The sequence below is a fragment of the Ictalurus furcatus genome, chromosome 23, assembly GCF_023375685.1.
Source record: "Ictalurus furcatus strain D&B chromosome 23, Billie_1.0, whole genome shotgun sequence".
Classification (NCBI taxonomy): Eukaryota; Metazoa; Chordata; class Actinopteri; order Siluriformes; family Ictaluridae; genus Ictalurus; species Ictalurus furcatus.
In genome coordinates this window covers 1182065-1198167 of record NC_071277.1, presented here as the reverse complement: position 1 = coordinate 1198167, position 16103 = coordinate 1182065, and the positions used below count along the sequence as shown (strand labels likewise).

Here is a 16103-nt window from a genome sequence, read left to right as displayed (position 1 = left end):
CACTGAGGCTCAGAAATGCATTTATCCAACTCATGTACAGTGGACCTTAACATGCTGTTAAGCAAATTGCATTTTGTAATTTCTTTACATGAAATTTTTGCTTGTCCCATTTTTTCCCCCCTTTTCCCTCATATCAGTGGTAAAAGGTACCAAACGTTCAGCAAGTAGCTTCGGCAAGTTTCTAGCTTGAGTTTAGTGACTGTAGGAAGCATCTTTTATTCTGACTCTGGTTTTTGTGTAAACTTCCAACCTGTACAAAGAACTCTAGGTGTTGGCTTGTACTACATTTGCATCTGAAAAGCACTTTAAAAAGATGACATTTTTGATAAAAAGCTTAAATATGAAGGGATTCATCAATTTCCGTTCAACTACATTCACCAACACATATGTCTTCAAAAGTACTCCACGAACACTTTCAATGGTAATTACAGGATACTATCAATAACACATGTATAAAAGTGGCTTCCTATGAAATCAGTAAAAGTACACTAAGAGTTTCTCCCCATCAGCGCTCTACACATAATTGCATTCTCCGTGTTCTGAAGGTAATCCTCTTAGAGGACAGCTCTCTTTAATAAACAGGTTAAAAGAAGAGTGGGATCTGATAATGGGACGCAACAGTTGCTGAAATCCCCAGACATTTCCTCTGTCAAGCTTTTTAATTTTGTTGCAGGGACACAAATTCATACTTTACCCCTTGTGGAGAAGCCTAAGTGCATGTATTAATTATTGATTTTTTTTTGTTTTTTTTTTGTTCATGCACTGAAAACAGGTTAACTTCACAATTATGCGCAAGAAGATCAAATAGTTCCTATTTCATCTAACAAAAGACAGCACTGCAAGCTACACTACAGATGTGTATAGGATATATATTATTCACATGGAACTAAATGCACCACAGTGCAGACATAATCTTTCAGTGTAACATCTTCATAAATTACACAGGAGACTGATTTTGTGGCGTACAGGTGAAAGCCCAGGATCTACATTTAGTAATAATGAGCTGGGATGACATGCTAGCCTCTTCTTTGGTGGTTAATTTGACAGAATCTGCTTTTGATATATATATATATATATATATTGTAAATGTGAACCTATTTCTCACTTTTCTCTGTTATGTTCTGGTATAATAAGATTGCAACAGTTATTGTAAGGAATCATGAGAAAATGTAAATTTTTTGGTTATTCATTAATTTAGCTTCAGTAACTGCTTTATCCTGGCCTATCAGGGGAATATTTGATGTAAGATGGGAATTCACATCAAATGGGATGCCAGTCCCTTGCAGGGCACCATGCACACACACACACACACACACACACACACACACACACATATATATATATATATATATATATATATATATATATATATATATTTTTTTTTTTTCAGGTGTTTCCTCCAGGTATTCCGGTTTCCTCCACCAGTCCAGAAACATGCTGTGTAGGCTGATTGACATTTCCAAATTGTCCGTAGTGTGAACGGGTATGTGAATGTGTGTATGATTGTGCACTGTAATGGGTTGGCACCCTGTCCTGTGTGTCCCCCTCCTAATGCCCCGAGTCCACTGGGATAGGCTTCAGGCTCCACGTGACCCTGTGTAGGATAAGCGGTACATAAAATGGATGGATGGATGGATGGAACACAAAATTTGACCTTAAGCAGATGTGCAGCCTTCTCCATCCCTAATTGTGGTCCTTGTTACCATGGTTATCCCTGGACCAGTTGAGTCACATCTGCTTCCCTTTTGTTTTTGTTTGTATTGTGAGTGTACTTTAAAATAGTGTTCACTTTATATTTAAAGTCGTTCAGGTGTCATTTGAAAAAAAAGAAAAAAGATTTGGAAAACAGTGCCAAAAAATACACAATTTCAACCTGTTATATTCGGGACAATTTCAGGGAGTAAGTGCAGGGTACTTAACGGCTCTGTAGGTTTTCTTGAAAATATCTAGTGCAGTGTACAAAGTATGTTAAACATCAACAGTCATGCACAGTTTCCTGCACCACATTTATTCTAATTTGAAAATTATTTATATATATATTTATGAAATTGACTTGGTCAGTATTCATGGTGTCATATTTTTCCCTGTGTCAGGTCTCTCTCTCTCTCTCTCTCGCTCTCTCTCGCTCTCTGTGTGTGTGTGTTTGTCATAACTGTCAGAACAATACATCATAATGTTTACAATAACTTTTCTTAAAGTGATTTCCTTGATGTAACATAAGAGTTTGTTCCTCTACTTTCTTTCTCATGTCTCACCGAATTTTTCTTCGTCACTGTCGTTTCCGGTTTGCTGGTGAGGGATTTAAACATAAATGGATATGGATAAGCTGCTTGAAATGAAAATGTCTCTCGTTAAATGTAAAAATTTCAATTTAATTGAATTATTTACCATAATTATCATTCAATATTATGAATCTATTTGAATTACTAAAACAATATGGAGCGATTTTCATGTTGCGAGACAAGATATCATCAGTTCTGACATTCAGTAAGATTGTCTTCAGCAATATGCTTAATAGAGCTCAATTAGTGTAAAATTATTATGACATCCAGTGTGCTGTCGTAACAAACATTACGACACCTCTAACAGTATAACATTATCCATAATGTTAAGATAACACTTTTATATTATTGGACATCAGGTATATGATGTGACAGCATTAACATCAGGCAGGACACGTGTATGGCATGTCCGTGTGTCATGCAGGATGCAGGATTCATTTAAAGTGCTCCTCTTACTGCTGTAGTGCTTTGTTAATCATCAGAAGCATGTGCTTTAAATACTGAAATTATTCAGTCTCGCCCAAGTGGACTTACTGAAGTGCTTATATACAGCACAAGGACAGTTGTAGCTAAAGGCTTTTATTGCTGTAATTAAAATAACATTCTCACTCCTCCTGTTTCCACACACAAGAGCTCCCGAGTAAAACGCAGGCACTTTCTTTCTATGTGCTTTTCTGTGTGTTTGTGTCCTTGCTGGTGCATTTTTTTCTATGACTCTTCAGAGTAAAAACTCTGAAAGCTGTGGACATTAGTGTTGAGTCAATAGTCTAAAACTGTCCAGTGCCCCATGAAAAATAAGCTTGCTGTAATTAATGAAAGGCAGTGCTGCTTTACTGGAGACTGCTCTGTACCAAATGGATGGAATTACACATTACACTTACTAAAACTAAATAAGCAAGTGCTAACATATAACTGATGTGAATCGAAGATTTGAGAATAAAAAAAGTTTTTATGTATGCATGAATTCTTGGCCATGTAAATTGCTGAGAGCAGTGGAATGGGAGGAATAAAAGGACACAATGAGCTGTGGGCAGTACTGCCAGTGTGTGTGTGTGTGTGTGTGTGTGTGTGTGTGTGTGTGTGTTTCTTGCAAGAGAAGAAAAGCAGAAATGGGAAGCAAATGGTAGTATAGGGCTCTGTACTTTTTGATGGTTGTCTTGTGTGAGATCATAATGGAATTTGTAAAGTAGATTTTTGGGTAGAGAAGTAACTGTCACTTGCCTTCTCGCCTTCTCTCTCTCTCTCTCTCTCTCTCTCTCTCTCTCGCTCTCTCTCTCTCTCTCTCTCTCTCTCGCTCTCTCTCTCTCTCTCTCTCTCTCTCTCTCGCTCTCTCTCTCTCTCTCTCTCTCTCTCTCGCCTTCTCTCTCTCTCTCTCTCTCACTCTCTCTCTCTCCCTCGCTCTCTCTCTCTCTCTCTCTCTCTCGCTCTCTCTCTCTCTCTCTCTCTCTCTCTCTCGCTCTCTCTCTCTCTCTCTCTCTCTCTCGCCTTCTCTCTCTCTCTCTCTCTCACTCTCTCTCTCTCCCTCGCTCTCTCTCTCTCTCTCTGTGTCTGTCTCTGTGTCTCTCTATTCACTCTGTTAGGTGGCAGAGGTGGTTCAGTCCAGTCAGATGCAAGCAGTAGCCCCTCTGAGCAGGGTCACATGTGTCAGCCCCATCCAGCTTACCCTGTTGGACCACAGGTAAGAACACACACACACACACACACACACACACACACACACACATGCACATATATACACACACACAAAATTTCTGAACTTCATGACTTACTTTTAAAAACAACAGTTAATACAATAAACGTGTTATTCAGATATCACTGAATATATATATGAGAAGTTTATGGAGGAATATAGTTTGGCTTAGTGTCTTGTAATTATTATTATTTTTTAAATAATTTTCTTTTATTTTCTTTTTTCTTTTTTTTTTTTCTTTTAAATACTTTAAAGCGTGGACATTTTTTAGTAATATTTTCACACAGTAGCCATACTTTCAATTAAACACTTTCTCCAGTGAAAACTGGTACGGTTGGGAAATCATCAGGAAACGGGAAGAAGCATAAAGGTCGAGTAATGCTATATCCCACACACTAGAGTCTTGCTCTAAAATATGAGCCCTGTCAAGGTCATCGTGCCAAAACAAACATCTTTCAGCCACACTGGTCTCCTGGCCTCTCGCCACAGCCAATTCCTCTGTTTCGGAATCAATATGTTTTGATGGATTCACACTTCTCCGTCGGATGTTGTGCATTCTGCCATTACTGAGCTGGATCCGTAAGAGGGCAGTTAGCCCTACGTGAGTCTGTCTCTCTCTCTCTCCTCAATGCACTGACACAGGCCTGCCATCAGTGTGATTGTGGGTAATCTCTCAGCAGCTTCCCCTGCCAGGCAGCTCTGGGTCCTTGAGTTCCTCCTAACAGAGGACGTGTTCATGAAAAATGGCCAAAAACCAAAACAAAGATCTTGTATGCTGGAAAATATATTGTCTAAAACACTGTCAGCCGTCATCGTGAACATTGTGCTTCAGATGCCTTGATGAATAATTAAAACAACTTTAGAGTTAGCTACAGGATGCAGAATTGACTTTGTTAGATTTTGCAGTTGAGGGCTTTTATAAGGGAAAACCCACCCGTGAATAAACATGCTTAGCTGAACATGATCTCAGGTACAGAAGAAATGTACATTTTTACTCATGTTACATATATTAATAAAGTATCTGCATAAACTCTTCATGGCAGCCAACGTAAACCTATATAAACATTTAGAAAGGCTTAATCCAAATAGTGTCAACTGCTTTTATTCATTTTGAATGTCAAGTTGGGAGAGACGCAACGCTGTGTTTTAACACTTTCTGGGTTGAGTTACTTTGGAGCATCATGACAGCTGACGTTGTAGCTCACTGTACTTCTGGCATGTGAAAAGGTTTACAGTATATCCAACATCAAAACCAAATGCACTCTGATTTATGGGTGTACATAACTCTGTCAGTACAGCGAGCTGGCACAGCCAGAATTACTCCGAAAAATCCTATGAGTAATCAAATTAAACTCACTTAAATTGGCCAGAGAACTATATATATATAATACTACACTATAATAATTTAAATATGTTTTACAGATGTAGTGCATCTGGTATTCTGGGAAATTATTTCTAGAAAGGACAGAATATACTGCATCATGCAGCAAGTTTAAACTAGCTAACCCTTGCAAGCTTGCCTGATGTGTTACAAGGGTGACATTAATACAGTAACATTTATTCATTTAGCAGACGTTATTATACATTAACATTTGAAACTAGTGTTCCGTAAGATTATTTTCTGGTGTTTTAGTCGTAGATGACACTGTGTTAAATTTGACAGCTTTACTGCGTTTATGTCATTCGGGTCTCCTGGCTTGAAATCGTTATGTATGAATTACACTTCTTTCTACATTTCGTAATAATCAATTTGAAATCACGCACGTTTACTTATCTTACATGTTCTTTCTTATGGAGCATGTTTAATTTAGTTTTCCCCTACGTGTTATTTAATACATTAACTAACAATCATGTACTAACATGTACTTAAGATATTCATTATTTATGCATGAATTCATAAAACTCATGTCGTAGTTAAGGTTAGCTCTTCATTAGTTCATATTTAAGTAAGTATTAATTCAGGTATTAGTGCATGATTATTCATGTACAGTTCAATGTTACTGAGGATTTAAATTTTTTATTTTTTTTTAATAAGATTTCATTTCTCAGCCAGGGTTCAGATGCAATCTCCCGCCTTTGTGGAACAGAGAAGGGGCTGATGAAAAAACAAGCCAGGAAATGGAAAATTTTATCAAGTGAGCCAGTGAAGGAGAGATAAATTAATGTAGGACTCCCTCAATTATTGTAAGTTTTGTAAAACATTTCTAAAGACCTCTCAGGTTGAGGTTTCCCACTTAACTTTGGTTATTGCCAGCATGGAGTGCTTTACAGTGACATTTCTTTGACTAATGTCTCTGTCAATTAAGATGGTGGCAGCTATTAAAGAATCTATTTATGCAAAGATGCCAGAGAGATATAGCAGTCTGTCCTTGTCTATAGGGTTCAATATTCACTACAGTCACTACAGCCTCCACTTCAGAAGGCTGATGAAGGCCACTGTAATGGCCCAGTCTAGGTCATGTTTTTTTTATTCACACCTCACTGAAACCAGAAGTGTTTAAATTATGTCAATCAGAGGAACTTGGAATAATTCTTATTCCACTCTGTTCGTACTGAGACAGAAGCTGGGCCTCTCCAAGAAAATAGAGCCATGTTTTATTTGATGATGTATCCAGTCCAGCGCACACATCTCTCAGATGTCCACTGTGATTTAATATTCACTGTTTGTAAAATATATATATATATATATATATATATATATACATATATATATATATATATATATATATATATATATATATATCATTGCAGTGATAGCATAGTTAAACTAAGATTATGCTTAAAACCTTGCAAATTTGCTAGCTAGGTGTGATATCCTCACTTGCTTTGATCAAATTGTTGAATAGCTATGTGCTGTTGCAAAATGTTCACATATAATATATACAAGTAATCAGTGCAGTCAAATTCATGATACGCTTACACATATTGCTCTTATACACTTGTAGAGATGGTAGCAAGAAAGAAAAAGTTTTAAATTGTACGAATGAGGTAATGAAAATAACTGGAACTTTAGTCAACAGATAAAACTCCCTGAATTAATCAGTGATTATCACACCACAGACGTAAGCGCGAACACTGAGTAGTGGAGTGAAGAGGTGACAATGAGACTCGTTTGTCAAACACTAAGAGTGACTTTTAGCTCATATAATTCTTTCATAAGTGTCACTAATGCATTTGCTTGCTAGTTTAGGATCATATTTAAATTGTGTAACATAATTGTAACTAAGATAATGTTGTGCTGACAGTAGAGTTATTGGAAGCAGTTTACGGTGTAAATAGAATCAATTTATAATGACATATTAAAGTTACTTGGTCTTTGTATATATAGTAAAGGTTAATTATAGAATGACTACCGTGTGCGACTAACTGAGTTTAGAAACCTAGACTTCAGTCAGTGTCAAACCAAAGAGTGACATTCACTTTAAGACAGAGAAGCAGTGCTGATAAGCTATGTTTGATTGTTTGCCTGAAGGATCCGACAGTACATCACACACCAGGAGACACACACTTCAAACAGCAAGATTAATCACATACCAACTGATTCTGTCACACATGTCTTTGTAGGTGTCTTTTTCAGTGGTTAATTAATTTCCCACTCCGTCTAAGCCAGTGTTCAAAGATGCCTGTTTCTAAATGAAATGACAAACGGAATTTTTTTTGAATGTTAAACTAAAATGATTCTGAGAAGGAAATGACCTCTGGCAGAGTACATAAAATAAAATTCCAGAAATTCTGAATGCAGGATCTACTGTTTAAAATAATTTAACATTCACATTCACAGTATTTGGCAGATAGCCTCATCCAGATTAACCTTCAGAAGCTTAATTTCTCCATCAGAAACAAATCCTCATGTTGAAGAATGCTATAAACTAAAACCCCTGTAAGAGAGCGTTTAGTATGAGTTAACACCACAACAAAACACATTTTTTTTCTATTAAAAAAAAAATTACATTTACATTTAAGGCATTTAGTAGATGCCCTTATCCAGAGTGACTTACAGAACACTTACAGAAGTGTTTTGACGTCTCTATTAATAAATACATCCCGATACGGGTTCACTAGGTCAGGGACTAAGAGTATCATCAGTCTTAAAATTAGTGATCATTTAAGTGCTTCTTCAGTCTTTGTTTGAAGACACACAGTGACTCAGCTGTTTAGACAGCCAGGAGAAGTTCATTCTAGTCTTGACGCATGTCTTCCTTGTATCCTGAATCTTCTGTGTCACGCGTTAACAATATTCCATCAAATGTTAAATCATGTGTTTAATCTCTCTCCTCACAAAACAAATGTTCCATTCTGAGGCTGCAAAGAGAGAAAAAAATGCTAATAATGATGATAATGATGATGATGATGATTTTTTTTTTTTAATTATTATGTTTTAAACTATTTTCTTCTATTTCTTCTGGCCACTCCAGAGCAGTGACTCCAGTCTCCCTCTGTATGCAGCATAGTGGCTTATCATACAGATGTGTGTTTGCCCTCTGGTGTCTCTGTAGCAGTCACAGGCTGTGCGGGTGATGTTTAGCAGAGAGAGAGAGAGAGAGAGAGAGAGAGAGAGAGAGAGAGAGAGTCAGTCATACAGTCAGACAGTCATAGGCTGCAGTGAGACTTACAGAGCTGAAACCAAAGTTCCTGAATGCTGGATGAAACTAAGTAAAAGACCTAACACAACACACACATACGGCAGCACGGTTGCGCACTGGGTAGCATCGCCTCCTCACAGCTCAAGTTTGACCTTGAGCTTGCTTATTCTCTGTGTGTGTGTATTTTCTCTGGGCTCACCCTTCTCCCAAAAACCTGCACATAGGCTACACTAATTTGCCCCATGGAGTCAATGTGTATGTAAACGTGTGTGCATCGTGTCCTCCGATGAACAGGCGTCCCATCCCTGGTGTATTCTGTGTATTTATGCCTCACACAGCATTCATGTGGTGTAGTCTGGATCCATTGTGAGCCTGACTCAGATAAAGTGCTTACTGAAGATGAATGAACAACACATGAGCTCATTTCTGATATCCACACAGAGTTGGAGGGTGACTTACAAATACACTTCTGTGTGATGTGCCCCTCTAACACCATGTGTTTCAAAGACATGATTTGCTCCTGAGAAGCATGTAGAAGAAGAATGCCAGAAAGCAATACCAGCTGATCGCTATCACTGATCATTGTTTCACAACACTGCAAACTTTATTTTCTGACTTCATAAAAAGTTAGAAATGGATGCGTGCTGCTTATTTATTAACTGATTTGTAATGTTATTTTTGTTTCAGTCTATCCTGGTGGCCCAGCAGTTGGCCTCAGCCATGAGCGGCGTGATGTCAGGAGGTGCGCCTGGTCTGAACCAGCCAATCCTTATCCCCTTTAATGCAGGTGGTCACCTGGGGGGACAGCAGGGCCTGGTCTTGTCTCTACCTACAGCAGCCAATATCCAGGGACTGGTGGCTGCCGCAGCCGCTGGGGGCATCATGACTCTCCCTCTACAGAACCTGCAAGGTAAGAGTTTATTCTACACCTCAACTGGAATCTTTATAGAGATTACCCAACCACAATGGTACAATCATATAGCATGATACCCATGAGCATACCGTACACATGTAGTTTATCCTGTAGTTTCAATCCAACTATGTATTATATGCACTTGTTAAAATTAACATCGTTGGAAAATGTCTGTTTTTATGTCCTGACATATACCCTCTATGCATATCTACAATGTATATGTACAAAAATGAATTTCACCATACACTGTCATAAAAAAGTTCTGGTACATTTTTGTTTCCCAAGTTACGATTAATATAAGTGTAATGTCAAATATACAGCAGTGGTCCTTAATGTCCAAATTAATACTCAACTGTGTTTCACTGTATTAGCTTCCTGGCTGCTGCTTGGAACCTTTTGTAAAAGGAAAACCCTCTGTTGCTGGGTTTCACGTAGAACTTGAGGAACAAACTGAAGAACTCTAGACGGAATCTATTTCCTTGGACTGTAAGCTTATAAATGAAGTGCAAAGACCCTATCCATGTGAGATGATGGAAAGAACAATTTGAAGATAAGCACATGCTAAGACAAAAAGGTCTTCAAGGGAGAGCTAGAGGTTTCAGTTTCCTGACAGGGTTTTATTATCTCTCTAATGTTCTACAGAAAACATTAAGCATCCCCAAGAGGGACAAATGGATGAACATTCTGTGGGTTCTAGATATATATTCTTTTTAACGTGGAGTGTAGGCCTATAAAGTTCAAAGTCACTGTCCGAATGGGTTTTAATGTTTAGTCTGGTTGGTATTCAGGATTTAATCTGGTTCCTCAAGGCTTCTCCGGATAATTCGACGGATTTACTTGAAGCCTTTTGTGAAAGGAAACTCTCTGTTGTTCTATATAGAACCTTTACAGCGCTAGAACCATTTAAAGAGTGTATAAACCACAGTGGTGTCAGCAGAGTGGTGGAGAAGTGAAGCGCTGAGATAAAGCAGTCGTTCATATTCATTACAGCTCAGCATTTTGCATCTCAGTACAAAAAGCATTTTAAACATTTTTGGTTTCTTTTTGTAGATGCATCCGGGAGCAACCTCCTGTCTTCTCTTCTTCTCTGTCCATCTCTCCATCCTTCATCCCCCCTCTTTTAAACTTTAATGTGTTCTCTTTTGATCACATAGTTGTAAATGGTTTTCATTTTAATGTTTAAAACATTGTCTCTTTTATACCATTAGACCGTTGGATGGAGGAGGGAAACCATCAGTCATAAATCTTGGATGAGATGCCTTTACTAATACCTAACTAAAAAAATGCCACGTTATACATTTGAGTGCATGTAAAGTAGCACATCTTTTAGCTCCATCTTTTCGTTTTTTGTTTTGTTTTTTTTCCAAGAGGCTCCAGATTAAAATAATGCCCAGGAGAAAAAAGCCCAAAAGAGAGGTGACGGACAGACGGATGGACGGATGGACAGATAGCTGAGGCGCTCAGATGGAGTAAAAGATGTCTCTAATGGACACAAACATGCATAAATAACAACAGGCAACACAGCATCTGAGCTTTTAATAAACACTCATGCAGGCAGAAGAATTCCTAAATGTACCCAGAGTTCCTCAGTCACGATTATATGGCTTGAGCTCTGCTTAACTTTTCTAGAAGCTTCTGCAATAGGAAGCAAAGTGGGGTCTAATACTTTGAGTTTTAACCTTTCAGCATCAAATAACCATGAACTCTTTATGTGAGTTTGACGTCACCATTTTTTCCTAAAAGCAACAAATTCAACGGAGTCAAAAAACTGAAGCTATAGAGGAGAACAGGGTAATAATAAACAGTTTTTTTGTTTTCTCATTGCATTGTTTGGACAAATTAGCAAATTTCTGTAAAGAAAACCAGTTTGTTTCAGAATTGCAGAAGCTCACAACCTTTTGAAAAAAATGTCAGTGTTTTTGGCATAATTATATAATTCTACATTATATAGAATATCAAATGCATTGAAATAATGATACTAACTAGAAATGAGTTGATAATTTGACATAATGAGATACCATACTTGAAGTAACAAAATAAGTTGTAATAATAACATATATTGAAATAACAAAAGCTAGTAAATTAAAGTAACAACATAATATCTTGAAATAAAAAAACAATACCTGAAATAAGGACCTAATATCTCAAAGATAATGATTTATAAAAGTCAAAATAAAGTGGTTATTTACAACCCCAATTCCAAAAAATTTTTACACTGTGTAAATGTAAATAAAAACAAAATGCAATGATTTGCAAATCTCATAATCCCATATGTTATTCACAATAGAACATAGAAAACATATCAAATGTTTAAACTGAGGAAATGTATTATTTTAAGGAAAAAAAAAGTTAATTTTGAATTTGATGGCTACAACACGTCTCAAATAAAGTTGGGACGGGGCAACGAAAGGCTGGAAAAGTAAGTGTTACTAAAAAGAAACAGCTGGAGGTTAATTGGCAACAGGTCAGTAACATGATTGGGTATAAAAAGAGCATCTTAGAGAGGCGGAGTCTTTCAGAAGTAAAGATGGACAGAGGTTCACGGTAGTCATCTGCAAAAAACTGCGCCTACAATTTGTGGAACAATTTCAGAATAATGTTCCTCAATGTAAAATTGTGAAGACGATGAATATCTCATCACCTACAGTACATCATATCATCAAAAGATTCTGAGAATCTGGAGAAATCTCTGTGCAAGGGACAAGGGTGAAAATCAATATTGCATGCCTGTGATCTTCGGGCCCTCGGGCGGCACTGCATTAAAAACAGGCATGATTCTGTAATGGAAATCACCGCATGGGCTCAGAAACACTTCCAGAACTCATTGTCTGTGAACACAGTTCTCCGTGCCATCCACAAATGCTGGTTAAAGCTCTATCATTCAAAGAAGAAGCCATATGTGAACACGATCCAGAAATGCTGCCGTCTTCTCGCCGTGTCCTCTAAACTAAAGAGGACTAAAGAGGAGAGGGACCACCCGGCTTTTTATCAGCGCTCAGTTCAAAAGCCTGCATCTCTGATGGTATGAGGGTGAATACTACATACTTGATTTATGAATACATTTGTAAATCATGTCTAGCTTGAGAATAAGTCTTGATATTGTCACAGGATGAGTCTGTGCCATTGACAGGCGTGTTTGGATGGTATTTGGACATTTAACATGAACTTCTTGGTCCATTGTGATACGCACTATTTGCTGAACCGCCAGGTATGTGGCTTAGACAGCTCTTAAACATGGCCCCCATCCTACGGCTACTGGATTCACCCGTGCTCAATAATAACCCACAGACTCTTGTAGATCTCCCCATTCATGACAGAGCACACTTTTCATGAGTCCATTTTCCTTGATGATGTCAGACTCACTCAGACTCACTCAGACTCATCAGAAATCTCATCCTCAGGATCACTCGCTGTGGCTGAGTTAGAGGCCTTTGTTTAGAATTTCTCCTCTGTTGCCAGGAGATCTCTGAATGGGTAGAGACAGGGTTGAGACCATGTGAAGACAACAGTTTTACTCTTATTAGTAGCTTCCTCAAGCTTTTGTTCCGGTTGGGCAACTCTTCCTCTCTCCTCCTCCAATTGTTCTTGGAGAGATTCAGACTTTGAGATGGTCCACTTCATTTTTCTGCCGTCTGAGTTGGGTCTTGCACCGAATCACTTAACTAGTGCTCTTCCCTACAAGCTTTCTGCAGATCAGATTTATCCCAAATACCAACCTTTTCTGTTTTAACGTCAGACTTGTCACATATCCAATGCAGTGTGCAATGGCACTTTTCACATCTGTTAATTTAGTGATGATGTCTTGTAGCATGATTTCTGTTCCTCAGTGCCCTTTGGCCTAATCATGGGTTTCCTTTGTCACAAATGAAGAATAACATGATAGTCCCTCTCCTTAACTATTGCAGAAAAGTACAGGAGGATACACATGAACTGTTGGCTTGCAGTTTTACAGATAACATGTCTTCTGCTAATGCAGGATAACTATGTTTATATATATCACCATAAAGGTTTTTTTTATTTTTTTATTTTTTTTAAACCAGAATAATGCTTCAGTTAAATGCAGCGTGTGGAAGGATAAATCTGGGGGCAGGATCTTCTCAGTAGATGAATTTTATTTGCAGAAGTTCTTCAGATGGAGAAATACAGGAGTGTAGTCAGAGTTCTGTTTCGGCCTTGTGTTCCTTCCTGTGTGAAAGCCTACCCGATATATAACAAGTTTTTAGGTCATTTATGCGGTAACATTCAGAAAGGCTTAGCTCACTGTATGGTGAAAGGCTCTTTACATGACAGCGTGTAGCACGTATCTATCTCCTTATGTCCATTCTGTCCATGTATCTAATGGTGAAGCCTAACTTTATTTTAGTGAAACCAAGTTTAAACTGGAAGTTAGGGTATACACTGCTAGGTAATGTTAACCTGGTATTTTAAACAGATAACACATGTAGCTTCTTTCTTTTTCTGCAGTGTTTAGGTGTTACTGTGATCCACTCACTGTTACACTGTTGGCCTCCTTGTTCATTCTAGCATGTTCGTATTGTATAATGTGATGTTTTTGTGAATTGAATGAAACTATTTATTTATTTTCGCAGATATTTTGATTGGAATTCTTTTTCCAATTTGTTTAAGATATTTGGCAATTAAACTATAAAATTACATTTGATGTATCATCAGTTTGCTAGCTAGCTAGGTTCTGGACAATCAGAATGTCTGAGATGGTAGAATCTGATTCGTCATATAGGTAAACTTTTGTTTAACAGATTTGTTGATATGAAGTAAAAGATTGAGCTGCTTGATATGTCCCCAAATGTCCATGTGTATAATTTGATTAACTCTAGATTATTTATACGCTATTGGGATTTCACTAGAGACCCTTAATGAGCTAGCAACGTGGGTATTCTATTCAAAATCAATTCATCTTAGGATTTAGTGTAAAACAGTAAACTCTTGCAGGACAGACAGAGACATAATGAAATGTTATTTTAGAAATAGAAGATTGGTGATGTGACATATTGTAGCGTTCATATTGTGCTTTCATTTCTGTGACTGTCAAATTTAATTATATTTCCCGAAACATTTCCTTTTATTCAATTTGTCTTACATTTTCTGCGTTCTAGCACAACCAATTAAAGCAAACTTCACGTTCTTGTGAAAATAGCATCTGTGTGGATTTTCCCCTCATTCAACAAGCCTGATTTCAAGAGACCGACAGAATTCAGCCTTAGATCATAAATAACTTTCTTTTCATGACCCATTCAAGTGTTTTTGGAAACACTAATGTAGTGCACCAGTCTGTTCCCTACAGACGCATGCAGCAAATGAAACATCAGCCTCCCGCTTGTCAGAATGTCTCTGAGTTAATGCAGAACAAATGTAGAGTCGGACTCTTTCATATTCATATTGTAAGCTGCCTGGTCACAGATGCATCAGAGCTTGCAGTGTACCGTGCAGCGAGGGAACCGGGGGTTGACGGGAGGGCTAGAGTGTGTGTGTTCTCTTTATAGGAAACATAAAACGGCACTCAGGGGTGAGGGGGTAATTGCCTGCGTCTCTCAGCTCATGTAGGCTAATGAGGAGCCATGTTGGCTCTAATCACTACAATAAGAGAACAGCTTCTTGCTCCCTCTGGAATGTCGTTTGCTGTCAAAGAGCTGGATGGCTTTAGATGGAGATGCATAACTGGAACAGAAAACAGAGAGATCAGGGAACTCAACATTTCAAACACCCTTATTTTAGTTTAAAGGAAACTCGAACGTCTAGTATTTGTAAAGTTAACACTAAGCAGACGACAACAAGGTTGATAATTAGAGTTTGTCTAAGGCAGTGAGGAAGAAAAGGGTGGTTTGATATATTTGGGCCAGGCACTCAGATTTTACCTTTATTTAAACTTCTACCTGCTTATTTCTGTGTGTCCTTATAAAATCAAAATTCTCAGTTAGTCTCCTTTGTTTTGACATTTATTTGGCTTTATGTGATGGACTGATGTCCCGTATAGGGTGCATTCCAATCTCGCATCCAGTGTTCCTGGTTTCGGCTCCGTATTCACCACGATCAGGTTAAAGCAGTTACTGAAGATGAAAGAGTCAATTAATTTATTTGGCTGATGGTTTTATCCAAAGCATATTACAGTTCAGACGGGACACGGTTAAGGATCAAGGTTTTTGCTCAAGGACCCAACATTGTCTGCTTAACAGAACCAGGTTTCATGCAAAGTTAGTTGAAGCCAAAATTTCAGCACGCTGTGTCTTTATTAAGTTCAGTTTCTTGTCTATGCTTCTGAGCTCTGCACAGGTGTGTGTGTGTGTGTGTGTGTGTGAAATCTACTAACTGAATGAAATGTGTTTTGATTCTCAAAATTTTCTTAAATAGCACAAAAGCAAAGGTATTTATTTTAGTAAAGTTCCTCACGATCCCCTTTTTGTCAGCTGCGGAAGCCAGAGTCAAAGTATGCGTAAACTGTACTGAAGCTGATTCTGTTGAAACAACCTCAGAATTCACATGTACAGCTCTCACTTCATTTCAGCACAATACTGATGCAAAACCTCGCTCAGTCTCTCCCTCTCTCCCTCTGTCTCTTACTCTTTCTTTCTCTGTGTTTAATTTAAAGTGCTCCCCGCAGTCAGCCTTCTGTAATGTCC

At 38.0% G+C, this 16103-nt stretch overlaps 1 protein-coding gene across 1 annotated transcript in view; it reads left to right on the top strand.

The window, feature by feature from the left end:
* Positions 1-3094: 3094 nt before the first annotated feature.
* pou6f2 (POU class 6 homeobox 2) overlaps positions 3095-16103 on the top strand; it is a 75031-nt gene continuing 62022 nt past the window's right edge. The window contains exons 1-2 of the mRNA XM_053610918.1: positions 3095-3960; positions 9243-9465. Of these exons, the coding sequence (XP_053466893.1) occupies positions 3922-3960; positions 9243-9465 (262 nt within the window). The 5' untranslated portion in view covers positions 3095-3921. The remainder of the gene's footprint in view (positions 3961-9242; positions 9466-16103) is intronic.